This window comes from Dermacentor silvarum, chromosome 4 (assembly GCF_013339745.2).
Source record: "Dermacentor silvarum isolate Dsil-2018 chromosome 4, BIME_Dsil_1.4, whole genome shotgun sequence".
Taxonomy (NCBI): domain Eukaryota; kingdom Metazoa; phylum Arthropoda; class Arachnida; order Ixodida; family Ixodidae; genus Dermacentor; species Dermacentor silvarum.
In genome coordinates this window covers 154,862,782-154,889,020 of record NC_051157.2, presented here as the reverse complement: position 1 = coordinate 154,889,020, position 26,239 = coordinate 154,862,782, and the positions used below count along the sequence as shown (strand labels likewise).

General features: G+C 44.8%; 1 protein-coding gene across 1 annotated transcript in view; it reads left to right on the top strand.

Annotated features, from left to right (window-relative positions):
* Positions 1–549: 549 nt before the first annotated feature.
* LOC119448996 (UHRF1-binding protein 1-like) overlaps positions 550–26,239 on the top strand; it is a 112,875-nt gene continuing 87,185 nt past the window's right edge. Inside the window, 2 exon segments of the mRNA XM_049666603.1 lie at positions 550–1,253; positions 16,186–16,393. Of these exon segments, the coding sequence (XP_049522560.1) occupies positions 1,210–1,253; positions 16,186–16,393 (252 nt within the window). The 5' untranslated portion in view covers positions 550–1,209.

Here is a 26,239-nt window from a genome sequence, read left to right as displayed (position 1 = left end):
ACGACTGCTCTTGGATTTGGACGTCGGGATCTTATCCGGACGTCCGAGGGATTTTCAATGCCCATTGGGATATCACGCGTGTATTTCCGCATTCAAAATTACCGCCGCACTGAAGGCTGGATGGGTTGGCTCGACTAGTCCGACCGTTGACGGCCTTGTCAATGGTGCCATCATTGAGGGGATCCCCAAACAATTACGTTGCCGTTTTTAGGATATTATGCGTTTGACGGGTCGTGACTACGATTTTGGGGCAGCTTCCCTGTCAGCAATCTCTGAGCATCCAGGGCATCCAGGGAAACGTGACGCTAACGACTATTTCTTTATAACCGCAACCTCATTTGTTAAAAACCATCGAAGCGTAACCAGTGTAACCTTCCTACGTGCACTTGAACCCTTGACTTGAACGATCCACGGGTGTTTCGATTGAAGTGTACTAGCTCTCTGGCGTTTCGATACAGACTGAAATGCGTGATGCTGATTCATCCACATTTATCCTACTAAAGCGCCATCGTTTCATTGCGTAGAGAACCACAGTCGGCTCGACACATCGGTGCGAAGTTGAATGGTTTCGAAAAGCGTTAAGAGATGGCGCTAAAATCGCTTCTGACGCATTGCTTCCGCGAGAAACACTTCCGTTGCTGCTGAACCGCTCAACTGCTTTGACGGAGCGCTCGTTCTTCTCGACAGCTTCAGTGATTTCTCATCCATCCATTGCGAAGCGCGAGGCAAACAGCGGCAAACAGCTGTGGCTATCCCTCTAGTGCTTGCAGCAGCGCGCACTCGGCGAGCCTGAAGCCAACATGGCTCTGCGGAGTGCTGCTGCCCGTCGAAAAACTACGGGCGCTTCGTCGTTGCGCGAGGTGGCCCGTCATCGTCGCGGCAGTGGTCTCGTCGCGGCGCAGTGACCCCGCCGTCAGCACCATCAGCTGAGTGCGCCCTGCCCACCGCGGGCGTCAACCGGACCCGGCGATGCCATCCTGCGTCAGCGCTGCGCCCGTAGGCGAAACCAACAACGACGGGATTGCAGTGTTGACGACCGGTGTCTCGCCGCCCGTCGCGGTCGTCCTCGGCTGCCGTCAGCTGCGGCTATGAAAGGCACCGCAGGACCCCGCTATTGCTGTATATACCGAGGAATAGGCTCGTGAGAGAAACAAGGGGGAAAAAAATTGCCACGGGGCGCGTTTGTTCGCCCCCCTCACTGCCAAGACGATGGTGTCCATAATCAAGAATCAGATTCTCAAGCACCTTTCCAAGTGAGTACGCAAGACGCGTTGCATGCACACTTGCGACGCTGATCGCGCAGAGCTGTTCGTTCGAGCGTGAGATGCTGCTGCTTCTGTGCGCGCATTCGCCGAGCACTTCCGTGCGAAAGTGAGCGACGCTGATATGTTTAGTCTCGCTTCGTGACGCCGCGGCGCGCGTCAGAAAACCGGATCTGAATCACATTTGCGAGGGACCGTCAAGCGCTCCGGATTGTTTCATAACGTGCGCTTTCTCGGATTGATTGTTTCTTTTGCAAAACGTAGGAACCGTGCGAGCCGGTCTCACGCTGCTAAGAAGTTACAGGTGTTGCCGACAAAGAAAAAAAAAAAAATGCTAGGAACTGTTGATTCGTTGACACTCGAAGCTTGTTGCACTGTACGGCGGGCACGCATGTGTTCTCGTTTGCCCCCACCTTACGTCATGACGAAACCCAATGGGACCTGGCGTTTTGGTGTCGCGCCTACACAGCTGCTGGCACCCGAAAGTAAACCCCGCGTGGCGGTGCATACGCGCTTGCTATTGTTCGCTTGCCACCACGCAGACACCCACAACGGGTCCAGCTGCTTCGCAAGTAACGCACCGGGTTTGTCTGTGGCGCAGCACATTGTCCCTTCGCGCTCGAGTCGCGTATAATCGATGACCACGGGCGCTTTCTCAGTGCGCAGTTAACAACGCAACACTCGCGGTGCTTCGCACACGTGTGCTGTCCGGCATCGTGCTTGGACGGGTCGACGCAGTTATTGCACCTTTTCCCGTCGACTACGGCGACACGCTTCATGGGTTTTGAAGGAAACTGGGTCACCCCGCTTTCAAGACAGTTCTGGAAAAAAGAAACGAAACCGATAACCTGCAGGGCTGAGTGGGATAGACAGCCAGGTTACATGCCTGCTAGGTAGCTACTGCTGCTGCTGCTTAAATGCTACCAACATATGTTGACAGTTGTGAGAGCATAGTTTAACTCGCTTCTGGTGCAAGAGAACGTATGCATCAAGCAACAAGTTGAAATGATGCAACATAATTTGCTCGCAACTCTTCTTGGCAGTTTGGGTTGTTGTTTTCCTCGTGTATGTAGTGAAGGATCTGCTGGTGTTCTTGCTCAGCTTTTGTTCTCAGTTCAATTTTCTCAAATGTATTGATTCAACTTATACAAGTGCATGACCGAGAAAAGAATGCAGGAATGAGCTGTCGTAGGTGCACCATTTTCTTTAAAACAAGTGCACTTCTTTATGTCAAGCCTTCCATGCCTTGCCATCGTGTTGACCCTTGAGCAGTTTCATGTGTAATAAAGATGGGATATTTGTTTACACCAGATCTTTCAAAGTTTCAGCGTAGTGCCATTGGTGGTACACATGAGCCACTTTATCGTTGAATTTTGCTTCTGCCTTGATTTTTGGTTCAGAACTTGAGCTTCTGTAGGTTTACAGAACTCCACAGGATGAAGTAGGAAAGTTCAGTTTGATTTTGTACAGCAGGACAACAAGCGCTGGAATAACGTTATGCACAGATCATTGACATAATGTTGCCTCAAGATTTGTATTACTTGGATTCTTTGCCCTTCTTGCATGAGGCAAATAGTGGCTAGATTTCCAATGCTGGGATAATCTCAAATCATTCTGGACTGGTTATCACTTGCTAGTAGGAGACGTGCAATGAGCTGATACTTTTCCTGAATGTCCCTTTAAGAGCATTTACATTACTTTTGCAAAAACTCTGGGAAGGAGTTACCCTCGTGGCCATTTATTTCATAATTAACTTTATTTGATAGTTACATGCTGCTTTTTAAAGCTAAAGGTATAGACTTCAAAGAAAATGCATCTGCACGCTGTTACCTCTGTGCATTCATTGTAACCTGTGCTTTCTAGGCTCCTGTAAACAGATGCACATAGCAGGTTATGGCAGCGTCCAGCAAAGTTTCATTCAAAAAACAAGCAGCCACTTGAGAATTGACGTCCAGCTGCTCAAGCTTTGAAGACAGGAATTCCTTATCCTGCTTCTTAACAAACCGTTCCTTGATCCTCTATGTTTATCCCTGTTATCAACTAAACACACACCTCGCAGCAGGTGGGATGTGTTAAGACCGCTGGAAAGCAGTGTAGTCATTTCATTTATAGCGCTCCTTATCTTCTAGCAAACAAGAAATTCTGTGAAAAACGTGAGCACTTTGGTCTAAGATAAGCAAAAATATCTCTTTCAACATGCAATAGCAGACATGAAGTACTTCTACACAGTTGATTCTAGAATTGCACAAGTTTATTTCTTGAGAGCAAGGCAGCAGTTGCAACGTTAAAATAAAAATAAATTTTTTTACTGAGAAAATACAGTATGTACACTTTGTACCAATATACAAAGCTATGTATAGCAATAACATGAATGGTTCACTGGTCCGAGCCTTTCCTTGTGCTTCCATAGCTTAATTTAACTGCATTTATCTAAAATATGAAGGGTGCTACTGAAACCGGCACAGGATGTCACAGAGTGGTATTGAAATGAACCGAACACTACCAGCTGAGGAAGTGTGGTTTTTATGGTATGGGGGGGGGGACAGGATTAAATGGCCGAGGTACACAACTGTGTAGAAAGCACCTGGGAAGGGTGTTAGGAAATGTTGACACTTTAGTGTCCTGTGGAGGACATAGGCTTCGGTAGGCTTTTCATAACAAGGAGTCTTGAAATATCCACTGTATGTGCGGATGTTTAGAAGTAGCGAAAATTTAATGGAGGGTAAACATAAGTCTCGACCTAGCTTTACCTAGTTGCTGATGTCCAGGGATATCATTGAACAACGCACTAAATTGAGCTAGCTAAACGTTTTTTGTCATTGCAATGTACATACACATTTTATTGATGACGGAGAGCAGTCACACATCATGGTTCTCATTCTGTCGTCATTCATTGGTTGTAAAGGGTGTTTATGTACTTGAGAGTGTGGGGGGGTGGGGGGTAATCATGAATGCGCTGATTTGTGTTTTTGTTGGTGCACACACATTGTCTGAAGCAGTGGAACAAAGTTGGGGCAAAAGAAGTTCATTTAGAGGCACACTGAAACTTTGTAACGGTCATAGGCAGACCATTGCAATGGCATGAATTAGAGAGTGTGTAGTCAGTAAGTCCTGCTTACCTGCAACAGAGGCATGTGCGTAAGCGCTTCAGGCACTTGTGTGAACTATTTTGCACAGCAAGATAGTGCATCAAAAGCAACAGCACTGATGAAAATAATGATATTTAAAATGTGTCACATACATCTTGAAACACTTATGATTGAACTTATGCAGCAAGTTTGAATAGCTTTAGTAAAACGACTTGGAAGGTAGACGGCTGGGTGATTGCTCTTGGTATGGGTATGTTATCATGTGGCGCGATCACTACTTCTATGGTTTTTCACGAATGTTTTTATATCAGGCATATTTTTCGAGAAGTTGGATATGTGCTTTCAAAGTGTGTCACACATGAAATAGCCGATATTGTCAAATCTGATGCTCCTGTAGAGTGTTCTTGAATGGAGTCCACATTCCATAAACTTGACAAAGCTCACTGAAGGATTGGACATTCCTAATCCTTTCTGCAACTGTACGTTTTTCATGATTCTCAAGATGCAAGTACTATGGCAAGACATAATTTTTAATGGACAGAATTAAGCACCTGAAGGGGATAAAGACCAGTGCAGTGGTTTGATTCTGCATTTCTTATCTATATCAACTGCGTTTGATTGCAGAAAACTTTTAATGTTGTCACCTGATATTTGGGTTTTCAAGAAACTTTGCACGAGCTGAGTTAGATGCAATTGCACTAATGCACAAACAAGGTCTGTTATGAACGCGTTTGAGTGGGAAGGATGATATTATATATTTGCAAAAGCCAACAGCGGTGCTACCATATATTTTTTGATGTCAGTCTCTACAGCTTGGCTAAACGCAGTCATTTGATCGAAGGTCATGATTTTGCTCTAGAGCATGCTTTCTGGAATGTTCCTGCATTATGGGAAGGTTCATACTGGAAATGATGTTCTGTAATAAATTGTAGACGGAACTTCAATGAAAATAGTGGCTGGCGGCACACTGAAAAGCATTTTGATTATGCAAATGTTGTACATTTGTGTAATAGTACTGGCCTTGTGCAAGGTGTTTAGCATTGACGGGATCACAGGAATGATCCTTTGCTTGAAGTTGAATTATGTTGAATTCATACAATTGATGCAATGCTAAAAATATCACACGAATTCAGACAAGGTTCCCATGTTTCATATTTTCATTATAGGAAACTTGACTCTTGCAGCAGTGACTTCGCAGAAAGGCGAAAACATGAAAGATACACAATTAACACAGTAACTGATGAAAGTTTGAGTAAGAAAAAGCAAACAAACTCAAGAAATTGAAGAACAGACAAGCTGGAAAACTAAAAAGGAGAGTCAATAAAAAAAATTGCACCTCTGTAAAAGCAAGAAAAAAATTGCGTAAAACTCAATAAGAATCGTCCATGAAGCTCAGCATGCGAGGAAGGACTCAAAACTAACAGAATTGTTTGTTTTTATCTAATTTGCATATTCCTTCAGACATTTCCATTCACTTTTATAGCACTCTTCCTAAAATGCAGTGCACATGTCCCACTGCTTTATCCATTGTTCAAAACTTCTGCGACTCCTGCAAGCTGATTCCCCTTCGTGTGTCTATTGTTTTCTTTGTAGCCTCTTGCATGTCCAGAAAATGGTGTCCTTGAAGGTCTCATTAACCTTTTGGATATCACAAGTGGTGAGATACTCGTAGTATAGCCCTTTCAGACGATATTTACACAATTGTGTGCACCAAGATAGTGCATCAACAGCAAAAGAACTGATGAAAGTAATCATATTTAAAATGTGCCGCATGTATCTCGAAACACTTATGATTGGAATCGTGCTGCAATTTTGGATAACACTTGCAAAATGTTTTAGTAAAATGAGTGGGAAGGTAGACGGTCGAGTGTTTTTGCTTGGTGTCGGTATGTTGTTGTATGTAGGGGGTTCACTTCTTTCATTGTTTTTCACAATGTCATGCACCAGGCATAATATTCAAGTGGCTGGATAAGTGCTTTTCAAGCTTTCCGTACACGGAATTGTTGATGTTCTCATATTTGATGTTCCTATAGTGAGTTTTCGTGTGAAGTCCACATTCTCTAAACTTGACGAAACTCACTAAAGAATTGAAAATTCTTAATCTTTTCTGTAGCGGTACATTTTCTATGATTCTTAAGATGCAAGAAATGTGGCCTAAGTTTTCAATCTACAGGATAAAGTGGCATCTGAAAGGGAGAATGAGGTAGCATTTTCATCTCGTTTTCGTCAGGAAGTGCGGTGCACTCAGTGCTCTGTTGTAGGCAGGAGCATTGGTATGATGAACAAGCCGCTCACCTGAGCTCCACAGAATGGAGCAGCTTGTTCGAACTGCATCACACAACAGCTGGAGCACTTCAGCGTAAAAATGCTGGTTGACCGTCTAATCTAGCGATACAGATATAAAATCAACTAGCCCTTTGATATAAAAAAATATTTCCCAAGAATGAATGGAACCTGATGTGGTTCATTTATGTCCACCATCACAAAACTTCCGCATAAGGTGACAGAGGCTCAAAATCTATGAATAACGTGACACAGGCTGGAAAAGAACAAAAAAAAAGGAACAATGCAGTGAGCAGGCGAAACTTCATACAAGGAAGCTGCTTTGCCAGCTGATGGAGACGATACTGTAGTATGTGCGTGTGCAGTGGCACTTGTTTGTATTATGACTCCCCTTCCACCTCAGCCAAAAAAAATTATTACTTTGTAAATTCTGTTAAAAAATTCTTGTACCTGTGGGTCTCATCTCGTAGATTGTTTAGCACTGCTTATGAACTAATCAAACTTTTATGGGGCAACACATAGTGAAAAGCAATATGCTCGTAGATACCAAAGGTACAACTGCGTTGTCAAGTCTGCATGAATACAATAAGAACTAGAACTTGAAGAACAATGGCAAGGCTGGCTGCTGGAGAAAAGAAAAGGAGATAGAGAAAAAAACAACATTGGTAAAAATATGGAAAGTGCAAGTTAAGAACTGTTGTAAAAGTGTAGACGACAGGTGTTTTGCAATGCCAGCCGAAAGCTTATTCTGCTGTTTACAGAAGACAGAGCAAGCTGTCACAAATGTCAGTGTGACAAGGAAAGCATTTGTAGATGTACATGCATCTTTGTTTCTGATTAAGAAATGTTTATTTATTTGTTGCATTTTTTGGGGCCTTAAACGTGTATATGTTACACACTAATAGTGATGTCAGTGTTGGGGAGAAAGGAGATTTTAATTTCTTTTGTTTACATATAAACAACAGTTATGAAAGTTTCGTACAGATCTAAGTGCAATTTCTCTGAATATTCGTGACCTGGGCAATATATTATTGCGTGTAATTGTCCCATTTTGCAGATAAATATTCAATGATTCGATGAAGAAGGTTTTTACTAACCAAATATGTAACATCTTGTAGTGACTGTAGTATAACGTTTTAAATGTTTATAGTTCTGTCCGAAACTTCCGGTAATTGTAGTACAAAAATATCTGTTCATTTTCTATTGTAGGCACAGTGATGCCTGTTACTTATACAGGGTATTTGAGTGAACACTTTAAAAAATTCTTAAAGGTTGCCTGTGGCAGATAGCACAATTCTAGTTCATGAGCTGGTCTACTCATAGAGGCGGACATTACTTGCACAAGAAATTGAAATGCATAAACAAATAATTAACAAAAATTGACTAATTAAGTTTTAACTAATTACCTAATGGCCCTTATTGCAATTTACAAATTGTAGCCATGGGACCAAGGCAGATCCACTTGGAACGAATTGTTGGTATGACACCAGTTTCGAAATATTAATTCCCAAACTTTGCGGAGAAATGCATTGGCGTTTCAGTTAGTTTCTTAAGAAAACTGTCGCTTTATGCATTGAAGCACAAAATTAATTGGAATGCCAATGCATTTCTCCGCAAAGTTCGGGGATTAATATCTCAAAGCTGGTGTCATCCGGAGAATTAATTCGAAGTGGATCCGCCGTGTGAACTCCACGACTGCAATTTGTAAATTTCAATATGGGCCATCAGGTATTTAGTTAAAAACTGAATTAGTGAATTGTTGTTGATTAGTCGATATGCGTTTCAATTTCTTGTGCAAGTAATGTCCGCCTCTTCGAGTAGACCAGCTCATTAACTAGAATTGGGCTATCCGCCACAGGCAAGCTTAAATAAATTTTGAAAATGTTCGCTTAAACACCCTGTATAGTGGCTCATATGATTTAGGTGTTCACACGGAAATATATATTTTTTTAATATAAACCCACACAATGAATCATATAAATCATACAAGTACAGAATAGGCTTGCAAACTTAATTACTCAAACACCATTATTTTCAGGTGTCTAAATGTTATAATTATCTGCATAACAGCTGAGAAGTTGATATGTCCTGAATGAATATTGAAACTGGTGATGTCAGTACAATTATGACGGCATAATCAACCGCATAATCAACCACACATTGCTGACTGAGAATCTAATCTTGTGTGCTGACAAATAAAGTTTTCTTCTTTAATGTCTTTTGGCTGAGAAAAAAAAAGCTTGATGTCTGTGACAGCTAGACAGGAAAGCTGAATGCAATGCCCTTAACACCTGTTGCTGTACAAGACTGAATTGTAAAACACAAAAAAGTTTCATTCTGACTGCAATAATTTTTGCAGCATGTGGGTGTTCACAGTGGCTGTGTAGACCGCTTTGACGCATCTGGTGGGAACTGCATTGCCTGCACATCGAGAATGCTTCTTATCGCATTTCTCATTGCATTTCACGGTGACTTGTATGTGCAGACGTGCATTTTTGGATGTGCCCAATCTCGACACGGCTTTTGCAAGTGTTTAAGTAAAATAAGCGTGGGGTTCTTTATGCCCACCTTTTTTTTTTTTACATAACACTTTTCATGCATATCTGGGTAAATCGAGGTCAAAAAATGTAGCTGGCCGATTCCCGAAGGAATAGTGGGTGGGGTGCCTCTTTTATATTGAGCACGGTAGTCTTTTGTCTCTCTTCTGACGTGCGATATTCAGTGTGTAACCTTATTGCATAAGGGGTTCAGAACACCCGAGTCTAGCGAGCTTTGCCAGTAAACAACAAGTTTGATACGTAGGATCAATACAAAAGGTCAAAACTAAGAACTTCGACATACCTGCAACCCTGAGCTAGCGAAAAACCATTCTTTACTGCTGAAACACAATGACAACACCAAAGAATTCTTTTCTACAGATAATGTCAGGAACTTGCTTTCTTTTTTTGCTTGTGTGAATTTGAATATCTGTTAGCTATTTATGTAAATTGCTGAAATTTTTGAACTGCTTCAGTTTTATAAGCACTAATGTTTCTGCTCCAATATATTGATGATATTAGTATTTGTCGGCACATGTATGTTTCACTTTCACGAAGGAAAGAGGTGAGCATGTGACTGTGTTCTTCGTGGTAATGATTCATACAAGCTGATTTGGCATTTTTTGTTTGTGCTATATATATAGATTACTTATTGGCATTCGTAACAGTATTTTACTCAAAAAGTGGACATTACAATCATCATTGATTGCTTATTTTGTTGCTCTTCATTTATGCTCGGGCACATCTGAACCTTTATTTATGTTTAGTGAGAATTGATTCATTTAACAACCTTGCCTATGCTCTAATCAGAAACAGTTTATTCATTTGAGTAATGGGTTAACCATTATAACAGACGTGTATGCAGAAGAAAGTACCATAGCTAGAAATTAAATTGTGATCTCGTGTGCAAGATAAGATTTTTTTTTTACTTAACAGCAATTACAACATATGAAACTCGCCACTATAAACTCCTCAGAAATGTCAGGACTAACAAATGATGAAAATGCAAAGTAAAGTTATGATGTAAAAGCTCGATGATACGATCACGGCTAATACGAATGTCCGGATGATACGAATTTTTTTGTGGTCCCGGCCGAGCCCCATTACTTTGCAACGTGCTAGAGAACGGTTGTTACGAATCGATTTTCAGCCTGCGTCGGTTGATACAAATAAACGCCGCCCCACCGACGGCCGCGAAAGAGAACAGCGCGCAGTCACGCGCTTTCTCTCCTTCTCTTTTGGTGCGGAGGCGCGGCGCCGGACAGCGCGGACTCCGCGACTGGGCGCGAAGAGTTTGAAGCGGTGGCGCTTCAAGAAATAAATGCTTTTTACGTACATGTGCCTGAGTGAGTTCACCTCTGACTCTTTAATTTAGCTACAGTCGAATCTCGTTAATTCGAACACGCTTATTTCGAACATACCGCGTACCGACAATGCTCTTAGCAGCGCGCCAAATAACGCGGCGGCGCCTCCGACCGGCATTGCTCCGACACCGCCATAGAGCAAAAGCTCAGGAGAGACCCCTCAATGCCGCGCGCGAAGGAACGGGGGGAAAAAAAAGAACCCGCGTCGGAAATTTCCCCCTCTCTCAAATTGCAAGGTCGCCGTTTCTGCATCGCGCCGGAACAAGCGTGTACGTGCCGACTAGAGTGTTCTAGACAACCGTATTCTAGCATACACTAGTGTCGACGTCTCAGCCACGCGGATAAAATGGTAGTGAACCCTTCTCCTCTATTTTCTAGTCACATGTTGACCTTGCACGCTGCGGCAGCAGCGCAGAGGGAAGCAGCGGCGGAGGCACAGTCAGGCCAACGAAACTGCCACGCCCGCAAACGCTCGCTTCCCGATAACGGCAGAAAACGAAACTTCAGGGGGCGGCTAAAATAAGCTGGCGCCAGCACGGCGGCGGGCGCGCACGGAGTCGATGGTGAGAGAGCTACGAGGGAGTTGAGAGGGAGGGCGAGGGGAGCTACCGAAGCGGCGGAGTTGAGGCGGCCAAATACGCTTCCCTGCCGACCTCCTCCCTCACCTTCGACGGTCTTCGCGCGCACCCGTGTGCCGGCGCCGCCCGCTCGCTCCCTGAAGCTTCGTTTTCTGTCGTTATCGGGAAGCGACCGTTAGCCGGCGTGGGCAGTTTCGTGGCCTGCGCTTGCTATGCGCTTGCGCGCCGCGATATTTCACGACTCGCACCGTTCTTGCATCGTGCTACGGGGCACGAATACTTCAAAAATACGTCCTTTTAATGCGAACAAATTTTCGGGCCCCTTCGAGTTCGAATTATCGAGATTCGACAGTAGTTTTAATTGTGTTTCGATGATACGAATTTCGGCTAATACGAATATTTTTCGTGACCCCGTGAGATTCGTATCATCGAGCTTTTACTGTAAATTAATAGAAGTGAAAAACTACAAAGGTACATTTTTCAGAAACAACAAACAGGAAGGTGATAATGCAGGAAAAAATTTTTAAAGACATGACAATGAATGCACAAAAGTGGTAAAGAAGGTTAAGTTAGTCTGAAGTAGCTAAAATAAAATGTTTTAGTTCTCTTTTATAGCTGTGAGCTTTCTGCAGTGTTAAGGAAATACTAGTACTGTGTTCCAGAGTGATAAGGCTGAAAAATGTACCGACTGTTTGCCATAGTTGGTGTGAATGTTTGCTAAAATAAAGCTCACATTCTCTGCCAATATTATGTTGTTTGTACTACTAAGAAGAGATGTCCTTGAGATGATGGTTGCTGTTACTGGAACATTATCATTTAATATCCTAAAAATGAACATGGCAAGGTTATATTTAACAAGATCAGTTACACTCGAAGCATCAGTCAGACTAGTGTTATGTAAAAAAAATGCTATTACAGTCAAACCTCGATATAACGAACCTCGATCTAACGAAATTCACGATGTAATGAACTATTTTTACTTCCCAATCTTAGCTCTGTTGAATTAACGAAACCTTGATATAACGAAATTCTCGACTGTAACAAAGTTTTTCAATGCAAGTACAACTTCATTATATCAAGGTTTGACTGTATACAAATTGCTCGATTTTTAATGGCTTGCAGTTACAATAGGTGACTGTTATGTTTCCCCGTGATACAATGTTGTAGTTAATGTGAGAATGAATAAAACCTTAATAAAGCAATATAAGAATAGAAAGCGAGAAGCATCAACGAGCTTTAATTAGAATGCATACTCTGCATGCCATTTTCTTTTTTACGCTAGCTATGTGAAGGTGCAATTTAAGGTGACAGTGAAATTCCACACCTAAATAGGTACAACGATCAATTGCTGTGATTGAGTTACGGTTGATGGAAATGGAGTAAATACATTCTGGCAATTGCTGATGCGAAAGTGAAGGTGATATATTTGGTCTTATGATGGTTAATTTGCAGCTTACTTTAGTTCACATCATGTCAAGGTATTCACTAAGTCTTCATTCCACTTATTTGTTAGTTATGTGACGCACTTGCTAGAGTTGAATATAGTCGTGTCGTCAGCAGTAGGGAATGCATTTAAATGATGAGAAGCAACTAGTAGATCATTAACATAAATTAGGAAGAGGAGTGGGCTTAATATGGACCCCAGGGTTATGCCTGTATTTGGATAAGTATATTGAAATTCTGAAATATATTTCAAAGCAAGCAGTGTAAGCGTACTATGTGGTCCACCTTAATACATGTTGGCTGTAAATGTATACTTCATTTCTAAACCTAGCGCAAATAAGTTTCATAACTGAAAACTATTCAAAAATTATTTGAGTGGTGTGTTATTTCATATTGAATTGATGGCCTTGACTATATTCATTCAGCTTCAAAAATCATTATTTGCCCACTCATACCTGTTACTGTCATTGTATGTCAGCATTTATGTTTAAATTGTTGTCAGCACTCTGTCAACAGTCTTGTATTAGTAAAAAATAAAGTTTTCATGGGTTCCCACTTCAATTTTTTAACTTTTGTTGACCTTAGGACCGTCATTGTTTCATGGAACTTACATGTAATCTTGTAGCAGTTTTCTCTTACCTGTTTGCAAAAGAGTTTAACTTTTACAGCGTAAGCTGTTATGGGCTCATTCCAGTAGCCATTTCGGGTCGCGATGATGCCGCCGCTGCCACCCCGTAGCCAGCTATCGCATGCGAAAAAAAGTACCCGCTCTCCGCCGGGATCGAACCTAGGCCCGCTGAGTGGGAGGCAGATACTCTACCACTGAGCCACGCAAGCGCTTGCTATTTAAGAGCGGGAAAGGCGCTAGCCATCGGCGATTGAACGCGTCGGCTTGCACGCACGACGGCGTCCTAAGCAGGCCGCGTCGGGCGCGTTGCAATGGGAGCGAATGTGACAGCCGTAGTTGCAGTGTCGGCCGCTTGGCTTGGCCGAACGGTGCTAGCCATCGGCGATGGAACACGTCGGCTTGCACGCGCGACGGCGTCCCAAGCGCATTCCTGATGCATTCACTTAAATTACTGGGTAGTACTGTCGAAACGCTCGTCTAGCTTACTGCTGTGACTGTGCTGCGTGTGCCGCGTAGGCCTGACATTTTTATTATATCTTGGAGACTTTATATGATATCTTGGGTCAAGGTTAGTGTGTTTACCATTCAGTTTGTTTATTTTATTATGGGAAACTTAGGCAATTCTTTATCTGGAATTAGCTGTTTCCCGCTTGTGGAAAAATTGTCATATTCAGGTAATCTCAGTAAACATTATCTTATCGTCCCCAAAAATGCCTTAGGCTGCATTGCTTGGCATCAGAATGTTGCCCAAGGAATTATATTTTCAACATTGTCCGTATCATGTAGTGTACTTATTAAGAAAGAATGTGAAAATTATTGAAATAAATAAGAACTTTTTGACAAAAGCACACAAACCTTAATTACAATCATGTCCTATGTAGCGTCAACTTGGAAGGCAACAACGGAATTTGGGGGGTGCAATGTTTATGTGATGTAGTTGGCAAATATATTGAGCTTTTCACTGTACAACCTAGAGAAATATCTGGTGCCAGGTACTAAGCAAGTACCTTGAAAGGTGATACAAGACTACAGAACTAGTGGGATGTCAAAGCTTCGTCTTGTCTTAAAGGTGGCCTGGCCTAAACTTTGTTGTGGCTGCAGAAATAGGTTTTTTTTTGTATTTATGTCTTCACAACAAGTGTTCACTCTTCCAGAATAGCTGTTAAAAAATGTTTTGTCACATATGCTATGAATAAGTGATTAGAACCAGCATGGAATGAGTGGAAAGCTTCTCATTTTTTTGAGGGAAGTTACCTTTGGTGTTGGTTGACTTTTGATGTAACTCTACATTCTAGTGCAGGTACGTATGTTCTAGTCATAACTGTTTGTAGTAACATAACATAAAGGAGCATCTTGTATTCTGTTTTAGTAAATACTAAAAATAGCATGGCAGAGTCAGCATTGGTCACCAAATGAGTCTCCAAGATGCCCTGGTTCTCCAAGAAAGGTCGGAGGCCACCGCTTCCTAGCATTCCTGTGCAGGCTACAGGACTACGATGCTACTTTGCTCTTCAGGCAGTTATGAGGAAAACTATGCATAAGAACTCTTTTCAGCAAGAGCATCATAAGGAATAAATGCTTGCTACAGAGAAATGCTGTGAGGCCATTTGGTAAAACAGTTCCTTGAGGGCATGAAGCCAAGCACTTACGGCAGGAAAATATGCTGCTTTTATGGTCAACTTTCTATTTCTCCCATTGCGTATTGCACTCTCTTGTCTAGTGTCGGGCACTTTTATATTCATCATCATCGTCAGCCTATATTTATGTCTACTGCAGTACAGCTGAGCACTTCCATATATGAAGTTCTAAAAGTGCCAAATAATGATGCGTACTTTCAGTGCAGTACGAGCCTGTGCTCGTGTCAAAAGTGCTGCGTATGGCTGTAATCTGGTGTGTGTGTTGTGCAATACAGGCAGTTATCACCATGCAGTGCTAAATAAAACATAGCTTACACTCCTTCATGCCATCTGCAAAGTTAATGCTGTAACCGGGTTCTTCAATGCTACGAAAGTGATGCTAGTAAAGATTCTCTATGCAGTTGATAGCAGCGTGTCGACCTGTCATCACAAGGGACAGTACAACGGAGCAATTGTGCATGCAATTCACAAATACCTGAGGAAATCTGCAAGGCTGCTGTTCAAGTGGAAACCCCATGTCAAAACAGTCTGACGTGCTAAGAAAATGGCAGCCCAGCTTGTTTTAACCTATTGGAACTTGGTGGAAGCCTTTTGGAAATTCCTTGGAAGCGTTGTTTGCATGAGTAGTCATGCATCGAATTGGCCAATTTCTACCCACACGTGTTTCACACTTCAGACATCATTGACATCCAGCTTGATCACTTGGCAGCAGACCTGTACAACACTTAACATACCAAGCTTAATGCTGCACTGTGACAAACATGTGGACAAGGTTGGTACATATGTGGAAAAATTGGCTGTTATTGTATGTGCAATGACAAACATTGTTGTTTCATATATTCTTAGTTAATTTGAATCAACACTTTCTGGACAGGCCTTCAGACACCTCACAAATTCTGTACTGCTTGCCATTGCATTATAATGCAGATCTTCTGTGGCTCCATGACATTGCTTTACAGTGGCAAACATTGAAGTACCTTCTGTCTCTTACTCTCGAGATGACAAGCCTTCAGTGCACATTTTGGACACCCTTAAGATAAACACAAAGGTACACTGGGGTCAGATGAGAAGTTCATTTAACAGGAGTGCTATGTGTCTTTTGGAATTAGATGTCCCCAACAAGTATAACTTATCGAAGAGTTCAGCCTAATGAAGTTTTCCTTCAGGGAAGTCCACTGTAGTTGAAGTTGTGTCTGTGCTGCATAAGCCTGCACTGCTGAGGTCCACGTTAGTATTTCAGAATGCTATATGACACAGTATCCCCATTGTGGTATCATAGGATGCTACTGTATGGTGCAATGTGATATCAGAACATGTTTTCTTTGTGACCTTACAAGTGACTGTTTTCTCTTCTCGGGGGGCAGGTTCACCAAGAACCTGTCGCTGGACAAAATCCAGCTGAGCACTCTTCGGGGCCACTGTGAACTGAGGAACCTGGAGCTGGACGAGCAGGTGCTCACGGAGTTGCTCGAACTCCCCACATGGCTCTGCCTGACACGCGCCATCTGTAACTATGTCACTCTCAAGGTGTGCCTGCTTCTTCACATTTTTCTCTTCATCACTGCATTACTTGCGAGCACGGTGTAAGAATAATAAAGAGGTGCTGACCTCCCCCCAACGCGCGCGAAAGCGCCGCCCGCTCGCGGCCAGATTATGTTCGACTCGGTTACAGCTCAGTCGGCGCCATCGTAGAGGGCGCTGCGGAATGCGGTCCTGGTCTCGGCGGCGAGGCGCATGCTGCCACTGCTGCGCCTTCCTGCTTGCATGTGCTGCCGCCCTGTTTTGAAGAAAGGTCTCAGCAGGAAGTAGCTTGCAAGAGTAAAAAGACAAAGGTCTCCACTCGGAGTTAAGGCACTGCTGTAATAAGGCTCCTACGGCCACACTGGATGCATCCACCATTAGCAGAGTGGGGCGTTACTGCGTGGATGGATCAGAAGCATGGCGTTTGCGACTGCTTGCTTGGCAGCAGTAAAGGCGGCCTGGGCTTCTGATGACTAAGAAATGGCAGAGGACGGGCCGGCGGTTGACCGAAGGAGGTCGGTGAGTGGGCGAAACAGCTCTGTACAGTGCGGTATGAAGCGCCTGGAAAAATTCACAAGCCCCAGGAATTGGCGTAACTGGCGCAGTGCTGTATGCTGGGGATAATCGTGGATGGTCTTGACGTGGGACAGGAGAGGGCATATACCTTCGGATGATATGTGATGGCCCAAAAACTCGAGCTTAGATTTGGCTTCAGTTGCCTTCTCATGCGGGCTTGCGCTCCGGGTTCTACGCGCTGCCCAAAGGAGGGCGCTACACACCCTTTCTGTTCGTGTTCGTTTCGTGAGTTTGTGCTTTGGTATTGTCGCCACGGGCCCTCGAGAAATGTGGCAGCGGCCTTCTGAGGGGTGTTTGAAATTGGTAGAAAGTGCTTTGTTCCGAACTGCAATTCTCGATACAGCACTTGTGTGGAGCGTGTGCCTCTATTCAAAGCGCCGTCCGACAGCGGTCGTCTAGAGCAGTGGCGCCGTGCAAATCTGAGGGCAGAGCGAACTCCAATGCCTACCAACCATGTCTGCGCCAAGCATTTTTCAGAAGATATGATATCCACGATATATTACATGGAACTCGATGAAAGGGTACTACTTAATGCACCAAAGAGCCCTGTTCTGTCTGCAAATGCAGTTACCACCTTATTTCTGAACTGTCCAAAGTACAAAAGCGTAGCAGTTTGGGCGAGTTGGTATGTCATCACTTTTAGGCTTATAGTGCAGCTCAGAACGAGCAAAAAGGAAGGTGGAAGGGGTAATGAAAAGGAATGAAGAACAGGGTGAGTGAAAAGGAACGGAGAACAAGGTGAGTGCTCACCCTGTTCTCCGTTCCTTTTCATTAGCCCTTTCTTTTTGCTCGTTCTGAGCTGCGCTACAAGCCTAAAATTTCCAAAGTACCTCACACAGTCAAAACCTCGAAACCTACTATGGAAGAGAGCACCTCCTGTGTGCCAGCAAAACCGCTGTGTGAGAAACTGCTGTGTGCCACAGCAGTTTGTACAAATTTTGCTGCATGTATAAGATATATACAGGGTGTCCCAACTATCATGCACCAAGATTTAAAAATATGCAAATGTCACATAGTTGGAGAGAACCAAGGTAACATTGTTTGCCATCGCTTGGAGATACTCAGATAATTTTTTGCATTCTGCCTAATTAAAAATGTCTTTTTGTAATTCATTGATGAACTTTTCAAATACTATAATTAAGGTAAAAAGTGTGAACGAGAAAATTGCAGAGCAACATGAAAAACTTCTGATACAGCTTCCTGTTGCTCAATACGGGATACATAAAAGTGTTTTCCGAGCACGAAAGAAGCCCACGAATACACGCAAAGGGCCTCGAGTGGCCAGTTGCGCAGGCAATTTTGCGCGATCCTTGTTTACGTCATTCACACCCTGCGTAGATACTTTCATGTTGGTACACTCATCGCTTTAATCTGAAATAACAAATTTCCTTCGTGCTTTGAGCTTTACTGGCTCCAATGTGAACAAAAATTTAGAGGAGGCAGAGGAATGTCAAGCCACTGGCGCGCTAAGCTGGGACCGCTGACCGGGGCGCCATCTATCTGCTTACAGCAGAGCTGCTGGGTGCGCCCGTGCGCTGCCGAACATATTCTGGACGCTCGCGCACGTGCAGTGTCAACACCTAAATGTTCTTACACCGTGCTTGCGAGGCAGTTGCAGCAGGTAGGGGTCAACATAGACTACAAGTTTACTTGCTGAATTACTGCCAGAATGGTTTGAATACACATTTGTGTGTTGGTTACTCTGGCAACGCACAAATGCCATTGGTTCTTTCAATTGCATTTGGCTTCCTTAATTATATGTGCATTTTTGCTGCCAAGGCAGAACCTCAGTTAGCGCACAATCTAAATACGCAAGTGCAGAAAAATTGTTTTGCTGAACATTCACTGAACCAATCTTGGTGAGGTTACAAAGTTGCATTTAATGAAAAAATGCAAATAGCGTAAAAATCTAGCAATTGCATTATCATTCAGTGCGTATCATAATTTCTTTATGCTGGTCTTCAAATTTTTTAACAGAAATTGCCAGAACTTAGAATATTTAAAGTAACCTACACTCTGCACTACAAGCATATATACTATATATATGTTTCTATATATGAATATGTATATATATATATATATAATTTCTTTAGGCTGATTTCTGGCTGTTCAGGTGCAAAATTTTATATCCGAAATCATTTTTCACTTGTAATATTTCTGTAGTCTAACATCACTTTTTGTTTAACTAAAACAAAAATCATCCAAGTTCAGTGCAGCAGTTGCCCACAAAGAGTATTCATACATTGCATGAGCATATTTAAATAGAATGTATTTAAAGCGGTAATTAAAAAAGTTGTTCCCAAGTAAAACCATGCGTTAAGGCCTTTTAGTGTTTTACTCGTGTGTTTACATTATCTTGAAGTGCTAAATAAATGCATACTTACATTTGGTGGGACAGTTATTATATCTTCAGGTGCCTATTAATTCTATCCGTAAAATTTTTTCAGCATTGCAGATTTTGAAATGTGTGCTGCATTTATCTGCAAAAGATATAAATGTACCTTTCTGAAAATTTTTTACGTTTTGTACTGGAAGGTATGTTCTACAGTTAAACCTGGATATAACGAAATTGACAAATTTCCGAAAAACTTCGTTATAAAGAGGATTTCGTTATATGCAGGTTCGGCTGAAAATTCGAAAAAGAAACGCTTACCGTATTTACTCGATTCTTACCGCTTACCGATGGCGTCGTATAAGGCCCGTTTATAGTCCGGTGTTATCGGTGCGCAGGCCAGCGTTGTTTGCGGCCAGTCACGCTACGCCAGGTTGCGCTGCGCCGGCCGAAACGCCATCTTCTCTTTACTCCGACGCACGCGCCGTCGGCTGTTATCTTCAGAGCATGCGCAGAACGATCCCAAGCCCACGCACCGCTTTGAACGGCTGTTTGCGACCGTCGGCGAAGTGGCGTGGGTGCCTTTATTTGTTCTCGCGAAATGGCAGTGGGGGTCGGCGCAGTCGGCGCGACCAACGCGCGGTTGGGTCAGGAGTTAATTCAGCGCCGGGCCCGTGAGGGCGCGTCTGAAGCCGCCGGTTACGTTGGCTACGCCGTTGCGCTCAGCTAAAAGGGGGTCGTTTTCACCAACATGACGTAGCGCGCACGCTCGCGTTATGTCGGACTATAAACGACCCTATAGTGTCACCTAGTGTCAGGTTACTGAAGTGAAGCGCAGAGACTTGCGCAGTAACCAAAGAGTGGCACTGCCGGCGCGTTGGAAAAAAAGAAACTTATTTTTTTCTTTTGGCAACATCAACTGGAAAAGGAGAGTGCCGGCTTGGCGGGCTAGGCCAGCTGCAGCAAGCGGTGGGATTAGGTTTGAATGAAGAGAGGGGGAAAGGTGTTGTGCCATAGCACCTGCCATCATCGCCACCCGTCCCTCTGGGTCCTGCCGACTAGTCGCCAACGGGACGTGGCGACACAATGCTACGCGGGTGCCTCAGCAACCGCCCCGTCTTGATCCGGTCAACGAGTCGCCAAGGGGACAGCGACGACACAATACGGCGCGGGGGGACCTCGGCAACTGCCCCGTCTGTGTCCTGCCGACGTGCAAGCAGCCCCGGCCATCATCGCCACCTCGGGGTCCTGTCGACGAGTCGCCAGGGGGACGCGACGACACAATGCGACGCGAGTGACGTCAGCAACCGTCCCCTCTTCCTCCTGTCGACGAGGAGCCGCCGCCAAGGGGATTTAAGGAGGAACTGGCCCATTGTTAAGCCAGAGAGTCGCCACCGGCCGCCCCGTCGGTCTGGTGCGCTCTTACCAGCTCTTACTGCTTTGACCAGCTATCCCCAGCTAATGGCAGCTATTACCAGCTATTACCTGCTATTCCTGCTATATCTGTACATACTTGTACATATTGTATAAAGCTTTCGTCTCCTCTTCGCCTGCTTCAAGACTCAGTCTCTCGTCCCCGACCCCGAGTCGCAATAGTGGATGGCAGCTATGGGATTGGCGAACCAGTATCTGAACAGCGGACGGCAAGCTGCGAGATACGAGGACCGAAGACGCCTGCTACACCGCTCGATGGCAGCTACCAGATCGACCGGCATCAACCACTGGCTGGGTGAGTTCCCGATGTTTGCTTCTCAGGTCGCCAGACCTCTCTAGCACAGGCAGATGTTAGGAGAGTGTTTTGTTCGTCGGTAGGCTATGATTTGAGTGTTTTGTTTTTTTGGTAGACTATGATTTATTAATTTGCCTTCTTTAAATAGTGGATTTAGTTTGAAGTAAGGTAAATTTTGTGGGCAGCAACACGAGGAACGAGATCGCGATGGAGGAATTCCAAGTTCAGGACCTCATTCAAATTTGCGAGGAGCTGGGCATTTCCGCCAGCTCCGAAAAAGCAAGGAAAGCGATTCTCGACGTGATGCGAGCGGAGGACGTGACGACCGAGGAAGCCGAAGAGGCTTGGGAGATGATTGTTGAACGAAAGCTGGAGACAAAAGAACGCGAGAGACGTGAGAGGCGCGAGCTAGAAGCGAAAGAGCACGTAGGTCCCGAGGAAAAGGCAAGGCGAGAGAGCCGTCGACAGAATCAAACATGGATATGGCGCACAGCACGATATCATCTCCACACCTTCAGGGCGGGCGAGAATATGGTTAAATTTCTTGCTGATTTTGAAAAGGTTTGCGAGAAAGAAGGTGTCAACCGGGATTTCTGGTCCGAGCGGTTGATCCTGTTGCTTCCTCGTAAACTCTCGTGTGTTTTGGAAAGCCTGCTTGATGAGGAGAAGCGGGACTACGATGAAGCTAAGAAGGCTTTGTTGAGTCATTTTGATGCTGTAAGTCAGGCCGACTGCCAGGACCAATTTGATAGCCACAATGCCGAGCCTGTCGAGGAGAGACCGCGTATTGAGAAGGCTACTAGCTCAGTACGCCAGGGAAATGCTATGGTGCCATTGTTGCACACGCTTATCGACCAGCGGGAACACATTGTTGTGTCGCCGTCTAAAGAAGCCGCTTTGGAAATTGTGGCCGACGACGAAGGTCAGAAAGAAATTCTGCGCCCTTTTGATGGCAGCGATACGCTCAGGCTAGTCAAGGAGAGACCGCAGGGCAAGCCGGCTAGCTCAGATGGCGTCGGATGCAGTTATGTTCTGTTAGAGGTGCAGACATCTAGCGACGACCACGAGGCTAGCTTGGTTTTGCCGCCCGGAGCTATGTCGTTGCGACGAGAAGGCAGGGCACCTGCGAGTACAAGTGCCGAGACCGCGAGCTTTGCGAGCCGCGCCGAGGGCAAACGACGAAGGCGCAAGCCGAGAAAGTCGGACTCGGGCAGCGGTACGAGCCGGGTGAAGCGCGCCAACAGCCTAGCCGTTAGGAAAAAGCAGAGTAGGGTGAACCCGAAGCTCAGGCGGCTGCTGAAATCTAGAATAGGAGTGACGCGCGTCAGTAAAGAAAGGATTTCGCAGAAATTCAGACGCCGCAAATGCCGCCTGTTCTCAGTGTTGTCAAGGCATTGTAAGCAGAAGAGCATAGCGAAGCGTCGGGTATGCTCGAAAATCTGCTACAATAGCCGTTCACTTTCTCGCGGAAAGAAAGGCAAGTGCCTAGCGGGTAGAAAGGCGGTGTGCACGCGGGTCTGTAAAGGAGCCGCTCTCCGAGTATTTGGAGGCCGCGGGTCGAAATTGGCACATGTTTCAGGCAAATCAATTTTGTTCTGGTGTCGCGATTGGACGACGCTTAGGGCCGAGAATGGGCGACCTGCACGAGCGCGTCTAAAAACATGTTTGCGAACTCCAAGTGATTAGTAACACGGTACTTTGAAAGCGCATTATGTTTTATGTCATTTTAGTATTAAATTTTCTGAGTGTTTTTTGCGATAAGTTTGAGTCGCGTGTTGAGCGTAGGAAAGGGTGGATAGGCCAAGAGCGCATTTTATAAGGCTTTGGTCCTTTCTTTTCGCGAGACACCAACATTTTTTAGTTTGTTAATCATTTTACTGAGACCTGATTGCTGAACGCTCAAGTAGAGAAAGCGTCAGTGTTTTCACGTTTGTTGTTTTTACATATATCTAGGCTAGGAAAAGCCTAAATGCTTAATTTCGATTGTGACTTGTTTTTGTATTGTACGCGTTAGTTGTAAGTGTCAGTGTATAATTTTGATTCACCTTTGCTTTCGTGTCATTAGTGTGAGTTTTAGTATCTTTTTTGTTTGTTTTGTTAGGACCGCTTCTGTGCTGTAAAAATGTGGTACTCGTTTCGCCGAGTGCATTTAGACAACACTAAGCGGCGGGCTCTTTCGGTTGGCATTTACAGTCAGATGTCATTCCGCGCTTTTGTGAAGTGGCGCCCAAGCGCAAACATTAGCGGCGTTCAGCCTTTGCGTCACGGCTTTCGGGGGCAAAATTAAGTCATCTTCGGCAACCTTGATCTTTGCCAACCCGCCCGCATTACAGTTGAGAATCGCTTGCGACGCAATTCTCATTTGATTAAGACTCGCGCATTGACAATTAAAAAAAATAAAAAAGGAGGTCCGTATCTCGAATTTCTCTCTCAGATACGTGTCTCGTGTTGTTCGGGATTTTTTGTTGTTGTTGTTTTATTTTGTTTTGTTTTGTTTAGCGTAGCCAGATCTCGGAAAATGCTTTGTTCGATGATTTTGGTCTGGCGGTTTGGAGAGCATTCGGAGGGTGCTTGCTTTGGCCGGAGTGGTTTGGCGTTGTTGATTCTTGGTCGTTCCAGTGGACATTATCAGGACCGAGCAGCAGAAAAGACCACCGGCGGGAAAAGCGGCAGAGCCGATACCTCCAGACCATCCTAGACGTCGCCCAACCGGCGCATCCAATCTTCCGAGCTGCGTCGGACAGCTCGACCTCTGGATGCATTGTCTGGCGGCGGGGGTGCTGTTGTGCCATAGCACCTGCCATCATCGCCACCCGTCCCTCTGGGTCCTGCCGACTAGTCGCCAACGGGACGTGGCGACACAATGCTACGCGGGTGCCTCAGCAACCGCCCCGTCTTGATCCGGTCAACGAGTCGCCAAGGGGACACGACGACACAATACGGCGCGGGGGGACCTCGGCAACTGCCCCGTCTGTGTCCTGCCGACGTGCAAGCAGCCCCGGCCATCATCGCCACCTCGGGGTCCTGTCGACGAGTCGCCAGGGGGACGCGACGACACAATGCGACGCGAGTGACGTCAGCAACCGTCCCCTCTTCCTCCTGTCGACGAGGAGCCGCCGCCAAGGGGATTTAAGGAGGAACTGGCCCATTGTTAAGCCAGAGAGTCGCCACCGGCCGCCCCGTCGGTCTGGTGCGCTCTTACCAGCTCTTACTGCTTTGACCAGCTATCCCCAGATAATGGCAGCTATTACCAGCTATTACCTGCTATTCCTGCTATATCTGTACATACTTGTACATATTGTATAAAGCTTTCATCTCCTCTTCGCCTGCTTCAAGACTCAGTCTCTCGTCCCCGGACCCCGAGTCACAACACCGTGCGATCGCTGCATTTAGGTGTCATTTTGTTTATCAATTTGGCTATACAGACTCGAACATATTTCACAGAGTTTGTTCTCAGCGATTGCCTACCTTTCACGCACGAAGCCATCGCGGCGATCAGGACTCCATCGCGGCGACCGCGCGCTGTGGGCGTTCACTGTACGTATTCGGTAAAGAGATAGCGCCTGTAAACTACGGTGTGCTTTCTGCTTGCCCAAGATTATTATTTTGACAGTAAGAGACTTCCCTCGTTTCGAGAGAACTTGCAGAAATGTCCAGGAGGGCTCCCGCGTGGTGTTTTTATTGAGTGCCGACAGCCAAACCTATGAGGAGCTCGCCGCGTTTCCCTCATACTACGCAAGTGAGGCGCTTCCGACGGAAGACAAGAAATCGATGGCATATCATATATAGCGAACATTTGCAATCAGTGCAGAAAGATACCACGGAGGAAATGTTCTATGATAACTAAAGAGGTAGTGCACTTCCTTTTGAGGCAAGGTCGGGCTGTCTGAGCGCGCGAAGCTATAACAGGAGGCTTCCAAAAAAATGACTCGTGTGTGTGCCATGGTGAAAAACTTCGGAAACCATTACACGTATATATTGTTGGAATGCCAGGGTATACATCCAGTAGTAAATAGAAATTGGGTCAGTCTTCAGGAAGGCCTGGGGCTTATATAAAGACGGTACCGAAGGGATGAACAAATTGGCGCGGTAAACATAAGCACGAGACGATTGGAGGATTGGTGGCTCATAAGTATAGAGGCAGTGACGTGGAATGAAAATATGTATGTAATCGCAGAATAGAACAATTATATTGACACGTGTACTTATGCATCTATTGGAACTTATTGTAATGTTACCGTTGGTTCTATCTGCTGTGTGTGTTCCCGCCATACCTCGTGTAATCAGATTGTATGAGGTACACGAATTGTGTAGTACTTTCTGGAAGGCACGCTGGCACCACCGATTACGCAGGAACCTTCGACGAGTCATGTATAAAAGTCGACGTGCTTGACTCGCAGATCAGATGCTCGACGATCGCCGACTGTGCTCGCCTGCTGTCGTTCTGCTTGACTGTTACTTGTTTTTCGGGGCACAGTTAGTTTCGTGATTCTGAGTTTTGCTGCTGTGTTCTTCATACAAATTAGAAACAAGGTACAAACGCAATTTAATTAATGTACGTTTGACAATAAAACAACATATACACCAAACAGTAGTGCGGTGGCACAACCCACCGCCCCGTTTCGAATGGGATTACACTACTAACCATCATCACTACGCCTATATGTATACGACGTCTGATTGGCTGTAAGGCAGGGAAACAGCCACGGAGGAACTCTGTCGGATCTTCTTTCGTCTTTTTTACTTATTTCATTATATATATATATATATATATATATATATATATATATATATATATATATATAGTTGATGCTTTGCAATGCGTGCTTTAATTTGATCGTTGTCGCAGAGCGGGCTTGCTTCTGAAATATCTATAACCGGAGTACGGAGTGGTTCATAGTACACGTACATACATACATCACAGCCCGGTTCACTGCTTCTAACGGTTCCCATTGTGTTTCTGTTGTGACTGAGCCTGATGGATATTAATTGCTCTATGTCGTACAATTGTTCTGTATCGAGCAGGCACCTCGATCCGTGTCTCTGTGAGATGGAGTGGGCATGATCCGTCATGCAGGTTACCCATTTGGTTACCCATTGGTACTAATACCAGTCTTAGGAATTTTGGAGCCAAATGACATTCGTGCATGTTGTCGTAGTAGCGGGCCTTGACCGTACCCTGGTGCAGGTTATTCGTCTGTAGCATCTTACGTGTTGCTTTTGCGTGGCAGGCTCCTCTAAGCTTCACCGCCATCCTCCT